The sequence below is a fragment of the Orbicella faveolata genome, unplaced genomic scaffold (assembly GCF_042242905.1).
Source record: "Orbicella faveolata isolate gen_17 unplaced genomic scaffold, um_ofav_v1 contig_24, whole genome shotgun sequence".
Lineage (NCBI taxonomy): Eukaryota > Metazoa > Cnidaria > Anthozoa > Scleractinia > Merulinidae > Orbicella > Orbicella faveolata.
The window spans coordinates 21,700,905-21,718,295 of NW_028301552.1; the positions used below are offsets into that span (position 1 = coordinate 21,700,905).

General features: G+C 38.7%; 3 protein-coding genes across 3 annotated transcripts; all 3 read right to left on the reverse strand.

Moving 5' to 3' along the window:
- Window positions 1-587: 587 nt before the first annotated feature.
- Window positions 588-4,934, reverse strand: LOC110040671 (uncharacterized). The gene has a single exon (XM_089292711.1). The coding sequence runs from the start codon at window positions 4,307-4,309 to the stop codon at window positions 2,267-2,269; it is 2,043 nt and encodes a 680-aa protein (XP_089148837.1). The 5' UTR covers window positions 4,310-4,934; the 3' UTR covers window positions 588-2,266.
- An 86-nt stretch (window positions 4,935-5,020) lies between these two features.
- Window positions 5,021-6,376, reverse strand: LOC110040674 (haloacid dehalogenase-like hydrolase domain-containing protein 3). The gene has a single exon (XM_020745952.2). The coding sequence runs from the start codon at window positions 6,275-6,277 to the stop codon at window positions 5,573-5,575; it is 705 nt and encodes a 234-aa protein (XP_020601611.1). The 5' UTR covers window positions 6,278-6,376; the 3' UTR covers window positions 5,021-5,572.
- Window positions 6,377-6,923: 547 nt separating this feature from the next.
- On the reverse strand, window positions 6,924-17,072 carry LOC110040678 (protein dpy-30 homolog). Its single transcript, XM_020745955.2, has 5 exons — window positions 17,003-17,072; window positions 16,865-16,923; window positions 9,010-9,066; window positions 8,227-8,369; window positions 6,924-7,441 (listed from the first exon to the last, which is right to left on the reverse strand). Exons 1-5 carry the CDS (start codon window positions 17,025-17,027, stop codon window positions 7,372-7,374), a joined length of 354 nt encoding a protein of 117 aa, XP_020601614.2. The 5' UTR covers window positions 17,028-17,072; the 3' UTR covers window positions 6,924-7,371.
- Between the last annotated feature and the right edge of the window lie 319 nt (window positions 17,073-17,391).

Genomic DNA, 17,391 nt, shown 5'->3' on the forward strand with positions numbered 1-17,391 from the left:
TGGAAGATCATCAGAAATTCTGAAGGGACAGGAATCTCAAAAGCCAAAAAAATAAAGGAAATTACGAAGCCAAACTGAAATTTGGAAGGTTAGGGATCCAGAAAACCAGTAGGAGGGTATCACCAGTTAAGTTTCCTTTTTGGAGTGTTATTAGGGAGAACATTCAGTGGTATAACTTTTTTTTCGCTATCCCCCACACTCCATCCCTTGAGTTACTCTGCATCTGTGACAGACATCAAGGGAGGTTTTAAACAATGTGCACTTCCAGTGTGGGAGGGCAGGGGAAGAGAATACAAGACAGGCAGAGATTTCATTAAAGTTTTCAGTAGGAGGAAAACTGGTTTTAACAGGCAGGCAAAACTGTTTGAACTCAACTTCTTTAAAAGGAAAACTTTCCTCTAGATGGTCAAACAAGGTGGGTAAAATCATTCCCACTGACAGTCAATCTGCCAAGTGCCCAGCCTGCAATAAACCCCTAGGTGCATGGGAGGTGGGAGGGGAAAGGGTGGGAAGTGGGAGAGAAATGTAAAATACTACTTTTTGTCATTAAGGTGCCAGTATACTTTCAAAAACAAGAACCAAAAATGTGCCATTTTCACTTGCATTTAATATCTTCTTACACTACTGAGCAAAGAGCAAACAAAAAACTTGCAATTGGCCTAAATGACAGAGGCTCCCCAAAATGATTATTTGTGTTACAGTTAAAATTCCAACTTAATAATTTATATCCATCAGCCTAATTTGTTGGTCACTCGCTCTTATTTTCCTAAATTTGAACCCAGATTTCTCCCAGCCAACTTTTCAGTGTCAAACAGAGTGAAATCTGAGTGAGAGATTGTTATTTCCCATTATGACACAAGAGCCTGAATGGAAAAATCTTACCAATTTTGTCATGATTTCCTCTCCCCGCAGCAAAGGCTACTGAGAGGGAGCTGGCATGTGACAGGCTCGGGGATGCTCAGAGGAAAATTTGAATTAGAGTACTAATTTTGTGTGTAACAGTCTGGGCCACCAACACAGTATGACAATGTCTTTATATTTCTTTGCTTGCAACCCTTGGCAATCCTGAACACCATAATTATTAACAATAATCCTTAGCAAGATAATGAGCATCTACAACCCTTTCACAAGAGAGTCCCCTGCCCCCTGAGAAGATATGACATAAAATTTACCCAGTTGAGGTCTGTTTTGTAAGATACATGTACATGAATGGATCAAGTGTTTCCCTGTTGATTTACAGCCTGAGTGCAAACAACATGCAGAACAAAATAAGGATCCATATCAGTTTAGTGAATGTAACTGTCCTGTAAAAAGCAAGGTGGAAGATATGCTTATAATATCTCTCAGTCTGGAAAAAGAAAAACACAGCAGGTCAAACACGTAGCAAGTGGGTTTATCAGAGTTTTTCATTTAGCATACTGTACTGTAGAATACAGCATGTAAAACTGACCATCCACAGTTCATGAACGATCAGAGAGATATAATAAAACATGCTAGAAAATAACCCAATGAAAATATGCATACTGATTGGTTAAAAATTGGGCTTCTATTAAACAATTAGATTATGATCTTGAGATTTCTATCACACATAGAAATCGAGAGTGAATAATCTAATTGTTTTAGTATAAATCCACCAGTCGTTCAAAATTTTATCTGAATTGTCTTCACAGACACTGCGAAAACACCACACACTGCTACGCTACTCACTATCTATCACAGAATAGATAGTGAGTAGCGTAGCCAATCAGAGAACATCATCCGTGATAAAACGCCAGTAGATTTATACGAAAACTACATAGAAACACAGAAAAGTTGTCATAGTCATCTTCCTTATTTTCTTTGGGCTGTTTTCTAACCAAAAAAATAGAAAACATTTTCTTCATGTTTCTATCAAGTTATAGAAACACTTGCAAAAGGTTCGGAGATCTTGAAAAAGCTGTGAAAGCACTCACCTATCAGCTTATGTTCCCAAAGCATTTCTCATTCTCCTAAACTTCCAGTGGTGTTTTTATAACTCAATAGAAGCACTAAAAATGAATTCTATTTCTTAAATATTACCCTTTTGTCCCAATCACGCCATCAAAATTTCTCTTCACTGGTTAACAAACATTGTATCGTTCCACTTGGGAGAAAGTTGGTCTAAGTGATGCATCCTTGAATGTATAGTCATTTTAATGACACTTTAAAAGTGTCCAGAGATGAGAAAAATCAGTCCTTGTTGCACATTTGTAAGAAAGCCTCATCACTGCCACCTCAGCTCCACAGTTCATCCCATGACGACATCCACTCTGGATGACACCTTCTTGCACCCTGACACTGAGAAGAATTCATATCTTTCAGGGAAGTACTCCATCTGATCTGCAATCTCTGTGACTAACGCCTCTTTTACTTGGAAACCTTTCTTGATGAGATCCCTTCTGATACATTGCTTCACATGTGTCCTCTCCAATGGAATAAATGGAACCAACTGATCAATGACTTCTGACTTCAATAGGTCTGCAAACCAAACATCTGGCATTTTTTTTACAATGCCATGGAAAATAATTTCCAGCTCACCCAATGTTAGGGATTCTCTCAATTTTCCCTCAAGAGCGTGATTCAGTACATGTCGATTAATTGCCTCGCCACCAGAATTTGACAGGAAAATAAATACCACATTTCCATAGCCAGCTTTCTTGCCTCGGTAATCCAAGATGGCATCTTTAATTGTGCCCATCATGCCAAGGTGAATTTTGTCCATTTCATCAAATATAAACAAGCCACCCTTTCTACAGTGTGATATATTTCCATTGATCCATCTCTGTAGCTGTTCATTGTAGCTTTCAACTTCGGATTCGTGAGGAAAATGAAGTGGAATGATAAACTTGTGTACAAAGGGGCTGTGAGTCTTGCGCTTGAAAAAATGTTCTGTTATAATATTGCTGACAAAGTTCTTGCCTATTCCAGTCCAGCCATGAAAAGACAGCACAAGTGGCTTCCTTATGTCTTGCTTGTTGAAGTGACTCTTCAGCGCCGAGGTGACCAGCTTCTGAGCAATGTGTTGACCATATAACTCAGTCTTGAGGGTACTGCCAATGCCTGAAATATTCTTGCTGAATTCACTATCTAGACAAAGGCCGTGAGGGTTAACATGAAAGTATCCTGATAAAGATAATGCACATAACACAAAAATAAGGCACATTTGTAAAAACCACCGCTTAGAGTGTCGCCTGTTTTGTGATTGTTCATTAGTGTCATCTGGTTGCAGTGATGTTTCGTTGCCCCTTTTTGCACGGCATTCAGTAGAATCACTATCCTCATCATCGCTAAAAGAAAACTCAGATTTTTTCCTGGCCATTTTCCCCTTCAACGGTAAACGATTTCGAACAGCTGTACTTGGCTTAGAAACATCTCCATTTTTGGCTGAGCTTTCCTGGCAATTTGATTGCTCATTGTAATTGTTTAATTTACAACCAGGTGGCTCTTCACTGATCGTCAGATCAATAACTTCAGGTGGTAAGCAGAGTTTGCTACTGTTGTGTACAACATGCGGAGTTGCTGTGTCACACCAGTCACAGTCTGATTCTTCCACTGGAAAATGTACTTGTAACATGTTATCAGTTGTGTCAAAATTGACCTGATCATTTGGGCAACTAAATAATGTTACGGCATTTCCGCTTGATTTTCTGGTCACTTCTACTGGTGGGCTTTTGCAAACAATCGCTGATCTGAGCTGTGAGTCCGAGTCAAAGCTCAACCCTCGATTCAAACGGGTTTGACCAGTTTTACCTGTCTTTCCATGTCTATCAGACGGTCCTATGGGAAAGATTTCGTTGGGGCTGCTGAAAGATGGACAAGACATGTGTCTTGATAAAGGGCTGAACAAGTGGCTCTTCTTGGGGCTTTTGTTCGCTTCCTTTGTTTCTCGAATATGCTTTGCGGCAGGATTTCTTGTCAGATCAATATCCTTGAGTCCAACAGCTCTAGGACGCTTTCCGATCACAAGCGATCTTGACCTAGGAATGAACTCTTTCGACGAATCTGTCGAAAAGCCACCTTCTTGACATACCTTACCACCTTGAGAATGTAATACAAGGCTTGTAGAGAGAGAGGAATGCGAAAACGAAGAATTTTTAGTCCAAGGAAGAGGAGATTCCAATGAACTTGTGCTGGAGTCAGTTATGGTGATCACGTTTGACTCGTGGTTTTCTTCATCAGAATCCTGGTCGCTTTCTTGGCTTCGTGGACTCCACTCCTCTTCTTGTCTTTCCCGATACGACGAAGAATCTACAGAGGAAAAGTACCTACGGAAAGACACCCCCGAAGACATCCTTCTCGCCAGTTCGTTGGTGATTTTCGATGACTCATAGAAACTTAAAAATCGCTAATTAATGTCTTCTCGAGTGACTGCTTGAACTGAAACATGTTCCCGCCGTTAAATGACGGGAGAGTCTGGGATAATGTCGACTAACCTCGAGTCGAGGCTAGTCTGTAGGGGCCAGGGGACGGGACAGAACTTCCCACATCCCGGCCCCGTGACCTTTTAATTATAACCCCCGCCATGTTGTAAAATTCTCCGATTTCTCCTTGTTCCTTTGAACGCAGGAAATCCACTTCCAACCCTCTTCTTTTACCTCATGTAATTAAAGTTCTTACTCCTTTTCCCCCCAGCCATCCTATAAAAATAATGGTAACTTTCTTCCAGGAAGCATATTGTTTTTCTTTACTTTGCAATGACATTTATGCCTGGAAAATTGGAACATGCAAAGGTGCTTACTGATCATCAGCAATTTGTCTTTTTGGGGTACTGGGAGGAAAATCAGTGGTATATTTAGGGCAATGGTTCCCCTCCACTACACTTTTTCCTCACTGTCCCCCACATTCCACTCCTCGAGTTCCTCCAGATCTGCTGCGGACATCAAGGGAGGCTTTAACAATGTGCACTTCAGTCGGGGAGCACAGGGGAGAGAGAGACCAGGAGAATATCGGGTAGGAGGTGCAAAGAATCTGGAAGGGGGAAGGGCAGGAAGAGTGAGAGAAATGCAAAATGCTACTTTTATTAATTTAAGGTGTTAGAAACATACTATCCAAAAAATAGTTAACATTTTCAGTGTTCAAATAATGAGCCAAATCCTGTGCTGTGATTGGCTACCCAGGCAGGCAAGATGACCCTATCTTGCCCACTAAAGGCTACCTGCTGTGTCCCACAAGAACTTTTTTCTGAAAGCCATATAATAAATCTTTTATTGATCACGCTTGTTCAGTCAAGATGGCTGGATATTGGCTTCTTTTTCCGAGTTTATGGACCTCGACCCCGTCTTAGTCTATATACATGCAAAAAAAAAAAAAAGAACTTGGCCAATATCCAGCTATCTTGACCTCATGCTTGGTCAATAATCCATGAAAACATTCCTTATGGCAAAATCCTGACCCAGAAAAAATCAGTCCGAAAGCTCAGATGTACCTCAAGGCTTCCTTGCCATATAATATGGCATATAATATGGCAAGGTAGCCCATTTATAAAATTAGATACCAGCAATTTCTATTGGGGTTCAAAAACCCCAATGAAAATACCAGTAGATGAATTTCAAAGTTATTGTAAAGGATTTAGATCCTGTATTATGTGATTAGGATCAACACTATCTTTGGAATAGTCCTTGCAAAACCTGTTGACAATTAATGATCTCATTCCTAGTTCAACAGCTGGCTTGTAATCCAAGTTGATATTGTCACCAACATGTAGAGCTTCTTCAGCTTTGACATCAAAATGAGACAAAACAAGTTGAAAAATTTCTGGAGAAGGTTTGCAAATTCCAACATCGAAAGAACATGCAATAAATGTGAAGTATTCCTTCAAGCGGAGACTTTCAAGAATGACATCCAGCCGTTCATCAAAGTTGGATATTACGGCAAGATGATAGTTTCTATTCTTTAAATGCTCTAACACAACAAATGTTTCAGGATAAACCTGCCAATAAGATGCAGTGGAGAATTCTTTGTACAATACAGAAGAAATTCTAGCTAAGTTTGCTTCATCGTGATAACCAGCGGAACGGAACGTTTGTCTCACCACTCCATACCACCATTTTTCACCCGTCTTTGCGCTTTTAGCGCCAAAGTTTGGCAATGTTTTGTAGAAGTCTCGAAATGAGTCCTTGAACGAATCGTTCAACGCTTTAGGCTCAATGTCGACGCCAAAACGAGCCGCCACATTACTGTACAGTTCTCCGGGTGAGCCTCGAACATGAAATAGCGTATTACAAGCATCAAATGTTATTAATCGTAACCTGCCGGCCATAAGAAAGCCTCAAAATATGCCTCTCCCTATCACTTCACTTACTTTAGTCAAAAACCGTCGCCATTTTTCTTTTTCACTACTCGGAAGAGACTGGGGAGAACTGGAAAGAAATATAAAGGTCCGGACTCGGGGGAAGAGGAAAAAAGGAATGCAATCTCGCTTTCCGTTCGGCCAAAAATTGCTCATCATTTGTATAGAAAGCCAGTGGCTCCGGTGGAAAATAAAAGGAACGTTCCATGTGGCCTGTGTTACAGCTGCCCTCCCTGAAAGAAAAAATCAGTGAGGAGGGAAGGAGGGTTGAGGAGCACACTAGTAGGCGCGTAAGACCAAGGAGGGTTGAGGACCATAACTTACCACAAACAATACCAGTCAGGGCCAGAACATTCAAAACCAGTACCGCAAAGAAACTCTTTGAAGGCTACTGACAATAAAATTTTATCATTGGTTATTTTAGTTTTCAAACAGCATTTCTGAGGGTATTCAGGAGACCTTTGTACCAAGCAGTGAACAAAGCAGGAAAGAACGTGAAAAACAAACATATGCACCAAGCCAGTGCCTATCTTCCTCAGGCCTTGTTTGAAACTTAGTGTTGATTCCATTTACAAAACTTCTCTCCCCACCATATTAATTACAAGCAAAATAAACATTTTTCAAGACAACTATTTAATACTTCATTGTCAAAGGTATATTACAAACACAGAGTAGTACAAAGTCACAGAGATCACAACACCCAAAATAACCACTCGAGGAAAGTTGAGAGAGTAGAACATTGCAAGTTTACATGTGATGAAGGTCTTGTCTGTAAAAATTTGACACCAGTAATTTTTGTGGTAATTACCCTGGAATTTTTATATCTCATAATTAAAAGAGGCCCTTCAGCTGAAACAAGTGAACATCATGTTGTGAGAGTATCTTGTGATTCATATACATAGGTGAAAGTAAAATTACTTCTCGTCTTATAACTATCTTGTTTACTTTATTTGTTCTGTGAATGGATCTGCAAAATTGCTGGGATCAGTACGGGGATATAGAAGTGTCCTGCGTCATCTGCGTTTCTAAATTTACAATCACGAAGCCAGCATAGCTCAACATCACTAGCTCTCTTCATACTGTTCTTTGTTTTTCAGTAAGTACGTCGCCAGATATTCGATTGGGTTGGGTGGTCTGAAAGAGACAAAGCAATATTGTATAGCACATTGAGACATATGACTTGTAGTCTTAAATTCAATGCACAATGTTGTGTTAAGTAGTCAAGGTGTATCTTGCTCTTCCATATACATAGCTAGTGAAATGTGCAGTGTGTAAATCCACAGCATGCACATTGATCCATAACTGGATGAACACATGCCTATACTCAATAATGATGGGTCCAGATGTTGTTGCTACTTTGCAGAAATGTTCTCAAGACTAACAGTAAGCAAGAAAAAAAGTTCTGTTTAAAAAAATTTTAGCAGTGTTATTGCATTTTGCAAATTTATCGAAGGATCATTATGCAAGTTGCAACCCACAAATTCTTGCAGAAAGACATTCAATTGGTCAATCAATCAATCAATCAATCAATCTTCATTTATTTAGCTACCAATAATTCTTCTTGGAAATAAATTGGCTTTATCTCATATAAGAAATACAAAATTCGTACTTGTTGTTCACATACCCTGATGCATGATAATTACTAGCTAATGTTTAAGAAAATTCAAAACAACTTATGTAAACCTGTGCTATATAGATGAGGGTTCACATAAGACTAATCTATCAAACTGTCTCTTGTGTTTGCACTGGGCAGTGCAAGCACACCATTCCCTGTTTCTTAAATATACAATGAGATGACAAAACTGCAACAAAAGTTACACTGTGACACAAGGTAGTGAAGTTTCCAAAGGCTAACCCAAATCACAGTACATACCTACATTCTTTCTCACTTAATACAATAAAACTTGACTTTTAATTACCTTTCCTTGGACAGGGTGGAGAGACCTTGTAGAAGAATAGGCACAACTGTTTGGTCCAGATATGCCCTGGTTGGTAGTGACTGCAACTCTACTTTTGGTTTTGTTGGTTTCTCAGCAGCTTCTTTTTCTTTTTCCACCATTTTCTTTGAATCAATAATAAAGGGTTCCACCTTTTAGTGTCCATGAACTGCCACTTCCAATTATTATAATTATTGCTAATACAGTTACATACAGTCGTCTAAGATGAAGTGTGTGGCTGAGCAGTGTACTTGTGAGGTCGACATTGAGCTTATTGCATATCTCAGGGCCATCATTAAGGACTGTAACCTCTAACAACTGTTATGATTGAGTATGCTTGATAGGCTCTTGATGGTATGGGTGAAACTGCCTGTAGTTGATACATTTCACCCATAAAGTAACAAGTTCTTACAGGTGCGAAGATCAAGGCTACAGGTTAATCAAAACTTAATGACAGCCCTGTTATTACCAGGGGAAGATCTAGTGGAGAGTCCCAGTTTTTGTCGAAAAGCTATATTCACCCTCTTTTCTATCAAAAAAAACTCAGTAACTTTAGAATTTCCCCATTTAAGAACACATTTGAAACTTCCATTTTATGCCTAAATTCCCTGAATAAAATTTCAGTGCAGCACCACTCATCCCACCCTCAAATCTTCTCAGACTGCACAGCCAATACCAAAGCACTCTCAAAAATTGGATGTTTCCGATACACCTTCCCTTTCTCCATTTATAACCTGGGAAGCATTGAAATTTATTATACATTACCTGCACATGGTCTGTGAGACCAATTTCCGCATGGGGAGAGGTTTCCTGAGGAGGAACCTGATGAGAAAAGAAAACAGGCATTTAACAAGGGTGCAAACAAGGCTTTCTCAATTTTGTATCCTGTCACTATTTTTGGCTCCATCCTGTCATTTTACCTCCATTTTCACTCTCATCCCGGATCAAGGGATTTCATAAGATTTTTTTCACGAGGGTATCAGGATAAGAATTCCAGGCAGAAAATCCAGTTCAAGGGAAATAGCACGTACTATAACAAGCAAAGTTGTGGTTTCCTTGATTTGAAATAAGCTCAACTTTTTAGAAGACTTCTAGACAGTCTTATAAAAAAGACAGGAACAGTGCCACATAAAATATCAATGAAGCAGCCTGGTAAAGTTCTCTTCACAGCTGGTCAATTTGAGCAGTGCCCTGCCATTAATGAAACCTATGTTAGACCCTCTTAAACCTTTTCACAGACAAGATTAAAATTTTTAAGTTTCCTCTCACAGTATATTTCTTTTTTATGCCAGTTCTGACAATCAAGCAAACCAATCTATGTCCTTCTCTCAGTCTGACACTTTTATAATGGAGAAATAAAATTTTTTGGTTCAAGCAAAATGTTAAATATGTCAACATCAGGTGATCTAAGTCCTGGGGGGTACTCCCTTCTATGGGCTATATAGGTGTGTGTGGCCCCAGAGGGTAGGGTTTTCCAGCTGTTTTGGTCATAAATAGGGTATTGATTTTGGCCATTTTGGTCTTAACTAGGGTATGGTTTTAGCACTTTAGTCTTGAATTACATATGTTTCTCGGAAGAAACTACTTTTTCATCATTACCAATAAGACCGTCAACAAAAGCCCTTCATAGCTTACGTTTAGGGTAACTGTGCCAGCCGCAATGGTCATAAATAGGGTATCAAATTTTTGGCCAGGCCATAAATAGGGTAACAAAAATAGCAGAGTTTGGTCATAAATAGGGTAAGGGTTTAGGGAAGTAGGCCGCACACCCCCACCCAACTTTTCTGGGAGTACTACCCCCCCCCCCCCCGGGTCTAAGCCGTAATTGACTTCCAAGTTCCTCATGACTGAATGTCACTGTCAGTAAGTGTACAGCTGAGCAACTAAACAATAAAAAATGTGTATCATAAGGATAATTGCCCCAGCAGTATTTTGGCCAAAACCTGAAGAGGCATCCTAGGATTCCCTGGGTGTATACATACCAGGAATTTCAAAAAAGAAAGAAATATGTTTGTAGTTTGCGTTCCTGATTTGATGAAACTAGGTGTGCACAATGGTCTCGGGTAATGTTTTAACAAGCGTGCAAGGTGGTGTCCAGTACATGTAATTCTTGCAACCACGAGGTTGTGTTTTGCCATGTCCTACCATTGATTCTAGCAGCATTTCAAGGTTCTTACAACCACAAGTTTGTGTTTTGCCATCTTCAAGCAGCATTTCAAGGTTTTCCAACCATGAGCTTGTGTTTTGCCATCTTCGAGCAGCATTTCAAGGTCAAAAATACACTGCAATTACAGGGCTCGACACTAACAGTAGCCAACTAGCCACAGACTGGCAAAAATTTAGTTTTGGCTAGTAGGTTTTTGATTTCCACTAGCCACTCTGGCTAGTCAACAAAGAGAAATTGGCTGAACTAGTTTCTGTCTCCTTCAAGGAAGACAAACACAAAATTTACACTTTTCTCAGAAACAAGGTCAGAATTTCATTGTGGACATATCATGGTACCGGGCATGTGCTGTTCAGCACGTAAACTATGCAAATTTCTGTTTGTCCACTTTTCGCTGGGTGGTACGTAAATGGGGAACTGAACATGTTACTTTTGTTGAAAGAAATATTTGACAAACAAGATAGCATTTTCTGAAAACACACATCAATGTTCTTTTTTGTTACGAAATTGTTTTCATGCGCAAAATACTGCAGAACTGTAAAGCAAGCCTGCAAATAACAGTCGGTCATCGGACAATAATTGTATTATTGTTCGGTAAATTTGAGGTTTTGACAGGTAAAAGCTTAGTCTGGTCGGTCACTCTGACCAGGCATTTCTGCTAAATGAAAAATAATTTAGAAATTTGTGGCCGAATATGGAACAAGTTATTTTATTATACTGCCACGCAATACTACGCAAAAAGGCTTTGTTATCAGTTTCGTTTTTATTCCATTTCTTAGAAATAATTTTATCATGTCCAATGCGTTGTCTCAAATGTCACGTCGAATTTTAAACACGCCACATCAGCGCCACTATTCAGGCTTGTGTTAATTTACGCATTTTGCAGTGGCGTCTTGAAAGATTGTGAAGCCCCATTTAGTCTGAATTACGTTCGTCTGAAAAACTACTTGAATCTGAGGTCTTATATGTTGTTACTCGTTGTTTGTTATCTGCAAACGTTGTGGTTTTTAGTTGTAATTTGACTTGACTAAGGTCCAGTTCAGATGCCAAACTTTTCATGAGCCAAACTTAATTCTAATTTGGACCGACCCAAATTATCAAAAGTACACCCGCTAATTTAGACGTCGAACTTAATTCGGCGAACTTTATTTAGTTTAAACCAAATCACACTGAAATGTCAGTGATTTTCAGACAAAGCGAAAACTGCTTGTAAAAACGTTACAATAATTTATGCATTAGGTTCGGCTCACAAAAGGTTCGACATCTGAATCAAAGCCGTTCCAAAGCCGAAATTCCCGGCTGAGCAAGGTGGGAAGAACGGCTGGACCGTTCCAAATTCAAATAGCCGTTCTTAATGAATGAGTTGCCAGTAATTGGATACCCGTGTTTACGTGAAGAACTCTGAGATTGTCAGGGGGCAAACATTGCTAGTCGCTAGAAGGAAATGTATGGCGAAAAGTTGTTTTGAGGTTCAAGAAAACGATTTTTGAGAGAGATTAACGCTTTTTCACCGTCGTTTTTATCATGACTGGATTTGGGCAATGTTCATGCGTGGAATATGTAAGTTTTTGTTTCAATAACAATGAAATATGTGACAAAATCTACCGATAAACTTCGTTGCTTGTGTGAGGTTTATTGTGAAATTTACATCGCGTAATGGTCTGAAAGTATTACAAAATTAATTAGGTATAAATCGAGAGGAAATAACCCAGTAAGGCCTTTTAAGTTGTGTACAGGCTACTTTTGGCTTATTTGAAAGCTCAGTCATACAAATAATACTGGAAATAAGTCCGGTGGCAATCATTGTACTGTCTGGGGTTGATTTCATGTCAAATGAGTCTGCGCGACTCATGCGTTGCTCAAAGCCTTTGCTTTGCTTTTACAAGCACGTATTTCAGTGATTTTCCTTTTCTATAACAGATCAGGGGTGGCTCCTTGAATATATCTCTGAGTATTTCTATTAAAAAGTGCCATTTGTGCGTGATTATGCCGCATTTCCAAAGTTTGGTATTGACGGTTGAGTGAAATTGCCCGAAACAAAGGGTAGTAGTTCCTTCTACAATTTTCAATTTCTGTTTTAGAGCTTCTTTTCTGTCTTTATATTTAACTTCTCGGAGGGGTTTTTTCTACCATTTGTACCAGGTAGCCTCTCGAGATCAGGCGTGTATTGAAATTTTCAATATTCTCTTCAATGTATTTCACAATAAACCGTAGGCAAGCAAAAGGGAGTTTATCGGTAAATTTTATCACTTATTTCATGGTTATTCAAACAAAAACTTACATTTTCCATGTATCAACATTGCCAAAATCCATTCGCAATAAAATAACGGCAAAAAAGCGTTGATCTCTCCCCAAAACCATGTTTTTGGGCATCGAAACAACTGTTCGCCATACATTTCCTTCTAGCGACTTGCAATGTTTGCCCCCTGACTATACCAGAGTTCTTTGCGCAAACATGGGTATCCGATTACTGGCAACTCATTCATTGATTCAAACGCCGAACTTTTCATGTACTTAATTAAATGTATTTGGTTCAGCTCATTGAAAGTTCGGCGTCTGAACTGGGCCTAAAATATTAAATATTATGCAAATTAGATACACGGCCCAAATTCTCACGTTTCATTTATCTGAATGCAATCGCTTTCAAAAACTTTAAAACCACTAAAACGAAACCAAATGTATTACCAGTCCATATGATCAAAAATCAGTTTTATAGCTCTATATAGTTTTTTCTTACGTCTGTGGTTCAATATATTTTGAATTAGTTTCCGTACCACAGACATGTTTTTGTGAAAAGTGTGAATGTACAAATTAGTCACGCTTTGTAATCATGACCACTTCCAATTTGAATTTCATCTAACTACACAAATTTATTTATTCAGTTGACCCCAAAAATTGTCGAGGGAAACTTGCTTTCAGAAAAAGTTGAAGAATTCATTTCAGCCAATTTTCAAGTCTCTGAATGTTATTGTGAGTGAGTTTTGGTCAGTTTTTGCACTGACAAGCTGTCCACGCAGGAAACTTGATCCAGTGAGTGAAGGCAAACTAGGGGTACAAACGTTTGTAAATTTGTCAATTTTCAAGGGGTAAAATAATACCTGACTTACTGTAAAGGTCCCCTTTCTGGTGCTAGTATCAATTTTACACTCAGTTGACTTTACTTTTAAGCCATTTGAATTTGCAACCAACATTTTGGCAAAGTCTGAAATACCGAAATGTCTCAAATGTCTCTTATTTTAAGTTTCTAGCGGCAAAAAAGAATTTGTCCGATCAGACTGGCTTTTTGTCAGGTCAAAACTTGTCTTTGGCCTGAGAAATGACCTGCTTATAGACAAAAATTATTTGCAGGCTTGGTAAAGGGATAACATTTCATTTAGTGTAACAATACATTGATGATTTGTCGTTGTATGCACACTTACAAACTTACCATTACAGAAATATTTAGATGAGAAAGTTTCATTTCCTTCGACATTTAGACCAGCTGATTTTAGCAGTTGCATTTCCCCAACGGCAGTTTACAGTATTGTTCAGATAGTTGTTTTGCTTTTGAAATATTTCTACGGCACCTGTCTGTGAAGAAGTCTCAACAGTTTTTACAGTGATGTCTTGGGGGTCTTGATAATTTTCCAAGGAAGTCTCAGAGAAAAACAGAGTCCTGAAAGTCTTTTCGGGAACTGTAATTTTTTTGAAGCTAGTTTAAGTACGGTATAATTACCAACGTTATGTATTAAAGTGAGTCACTCATATTGTGCTTGCCAGTAATCTGTTGTTACCTGAAATTTTCACGACACGTTAATTTTGTGAATTTCATGATTTAAAAAAAAGTTGTGAAATTAAAGTGACGCGAATAAGTAAGTGTCGGGAACATAACACATTATGTTACTGTTGACATGTAGTACCGCACTGCATTTTTGTTACTTTTGACGTTATCGTACCTTTGATAAAGTTTACTAAATTCAAAGACATGTTTAAGTAGCATTGCCAAGGAAATAAATTTTGTCTTACTCAAAAACGTGAAATAAAAGTGATTCAAAATACAAAATTTTAGCAAATTCAGCGAATTTAAGTGTTGCGAAATATGCGCACCCCCAAATCGCGAAATAAATGTGTCACAAAAATTTCATGTAATAAGGTAGTCAACCACAAGTATTTGGCTAGTAAAAAAACGTTTTGGCTAGTAACATCTAAGTTATCACTAGCCACTAGGCTAGTAAGTTGAAAAGTTAGTGTCGAGCCCTGAATTACAATATGGCCTGCCTGAGGATTTAAGCGCAATCAAATACATTTACTTTGATTCTGATCTAGGACAAATTGAAAAAGATTTCAAAGATCCTGAAGATGGATTTTGGGAGAAAAACAACTCAGAAGGTATCAAAAGAAATTCTGAAGTATACTAAAAATTCGAGGCCAGTGTGGTTCAGTTGCAACTAAATAGCTAAATACCCTTCGGCTTTGGCATCTCATTTATTCAGGTCACTTATTTGTATTGGTTAATCTTATGTGGCGTAGAGCTCATGTGACAGCTGGGTGACTTTGCAGGGATCCAAATGTAAATGCAAATGTTTGGCAGCATTTTTCATTGAGGACAAAAAGCTTGACTCTAATTTGAATATATGGTGACCGTAACACAATACTCCTGTTTACATTTTGGAAAAAAAATCTTGACTTCTGCTCTGCTTTTGAGATACATTCGCTCTTATATCAAGACAAATGGTTTGTTTCAGCATCAAATTGGAACAGCTGAGTAGCTTGGCATAATTTTTTGTTTCGCTATAATTTTTTAACATTTTTTCCCCTATAAAGTTCCACCGAGTGAAATTTGTGTAAAAGATATATTAGTTTCCATGAAGGCAACCTATTTTTTTTTCCAGAACGTACTTTGTCTCCTGTCTCATGAGATATGGTAAACTGCTCTGCTGTAAATGCTTCGCGAGAGTATTATGTAAAAAATATCATATGATAGAATGAGTTAAATAGAATGTGTTGGTTTAGATTCATGGTAAGATGCCTAAGTTACTGGAACAGTATGAGTGATATAGTTTACAGAAAAAAATAAAATTTTTAGTTCATACAATAATGTTCAATATTATGCATCAGTCAATTCCATCAGTGCCCATGCCCCCCCCCCCCCCCCCCTGGGCTAACCCCTCAGCATTAGCATTTTTTTTTTTTAAAATGGGCAAATTCCCCAGGGTGGGGACACATAAGCTGTCTAAATGGGGACGAAGAAAGAGGGCAAATGCCCTGCCCCCGGGATCGTCACCTTCCAACACCTCTGCAGTTTTTTAATTAATCAGTGAGTAAAACAGTCAACTGTTCAGTATTTTAATGCAACGGTAAGACTTCAAGGACAACAGTACGTGTTAGTTGATTCTGATTATATTTATTTCTTTATATTTGTTTTTAACAGTTTGCTAGAGGATAGCTGGGATTGCGGCAGACGTGCCCCCAGCCGCAAGCGATGATAGGCGCCTGTATTCGCAGGCTACTTTTTCTGTGAAGAATCAAATGATGATGCATTGCATTTTAAGCTCGCAAGATCTCTCTTGAAGATCGCATCATTTGAATTCGCAAACCTTAAGTATTTTAACTCCACTTTCATGAATTTAAAAAATGCTAGGCTAGTTTTGAATGCGAAATGCGAAATAGTCGTGTTCACGTCAGTGATTGTTTTGTGATATAAAACAAAATTTAGTTCACCTTGTCACTTATATTTATATGCTTACAAGTAATGAAGAAATATCTAACATTGAGAGAACATACGTTTAAAAACATCTGCAAGTTCCTCCAGTCCCCGACGGACAAACCATTGTTCGACAAATGCCTTGTCTTTCCTGATGAACTCATCCATGGCACTTTCCAAAACACATGTGTCGAATGCCCAGGGATCGCCCCAGGGTACGCAAATGCCCAGCCCCCGGGCCGCGATAAAATCGCGGATACCCCATCCCCGGGATTGACAACGTGAGCAAATGCCCCGCGGTTGCCTGAGGGGAGGATGGGCACTGCTGGAATTGACTGATGCATTATTGCTTTCAATCAGCAGAAATAAAAGAAAGCAGGGGCAGCTTCAGTGATAACTATTACTAGTTTAAAATTTAAAAACATGTTATTGGCAAAGGCTTTCAAAATTAAAAATTGATACACAGAGTTACCATCTCTGTAAACGTGAAAATGTAAGTTTTATCGGATTGTTGTGAACGAAAACAAAGGACAGTGCATGTCAGCAGCAGCTGAAGAATCCAAATTAAATGAACATGCATGAGAAATGAGTGGGCCTAGAATAGCTTTTTCTCCAACAAGCTGAATTGTCAATAGTACTTTTGTTTTAAAATTTCTGTTAGATGTAAAATACAATATGAAAGCTAGGACATAGTAATTAAGGCTCTTATGACAACAACAATGCAACTGGTCTGTGCATGTCATCAATTTAGTCAGTTAGAAATTGGACCTCACCTCAGGTTGGCTGTGGTCGTTTTCCTCTGGGGGCACCAAAGAGACTTGTTCTTGAGGAGCTGTTCAAAAAAACAAAGGGAGAATTTCAGCACAGTAGCGACCCACAATAGCAAACAACTGAGGACAATGCGAGCAAACCTTCACCCGGTATGCCGTCCGCCATGTTTGTCTGTTGTAACCAAGTAAATGCTTACAATGCATCATGGGATACTATTGATTCATTGATAAATAGAGTAATTAGCGAGGGGTAGGGTAGGGTAGGGAGTCGGGTATGGTGACGGGACAGACCAGATAATTTGCTCAACTACCAAAGATACATGACATAAGTTAACTCAAAAGTATCTTTTTTATTTAAGCTGATACAGAAACCTCATACAAAGACCTCTTGCGGTTTTGAAAGTCTGTTGCTTTACCTTTCTTCTTTCAGACATGTACAATTTTTAAATTAGCACAGTAAAGGTACACTTAACTTTAACACCAAACATACGTCTTCCTTGTCACCAACTGGAACCTTTTTCTTGTATTTT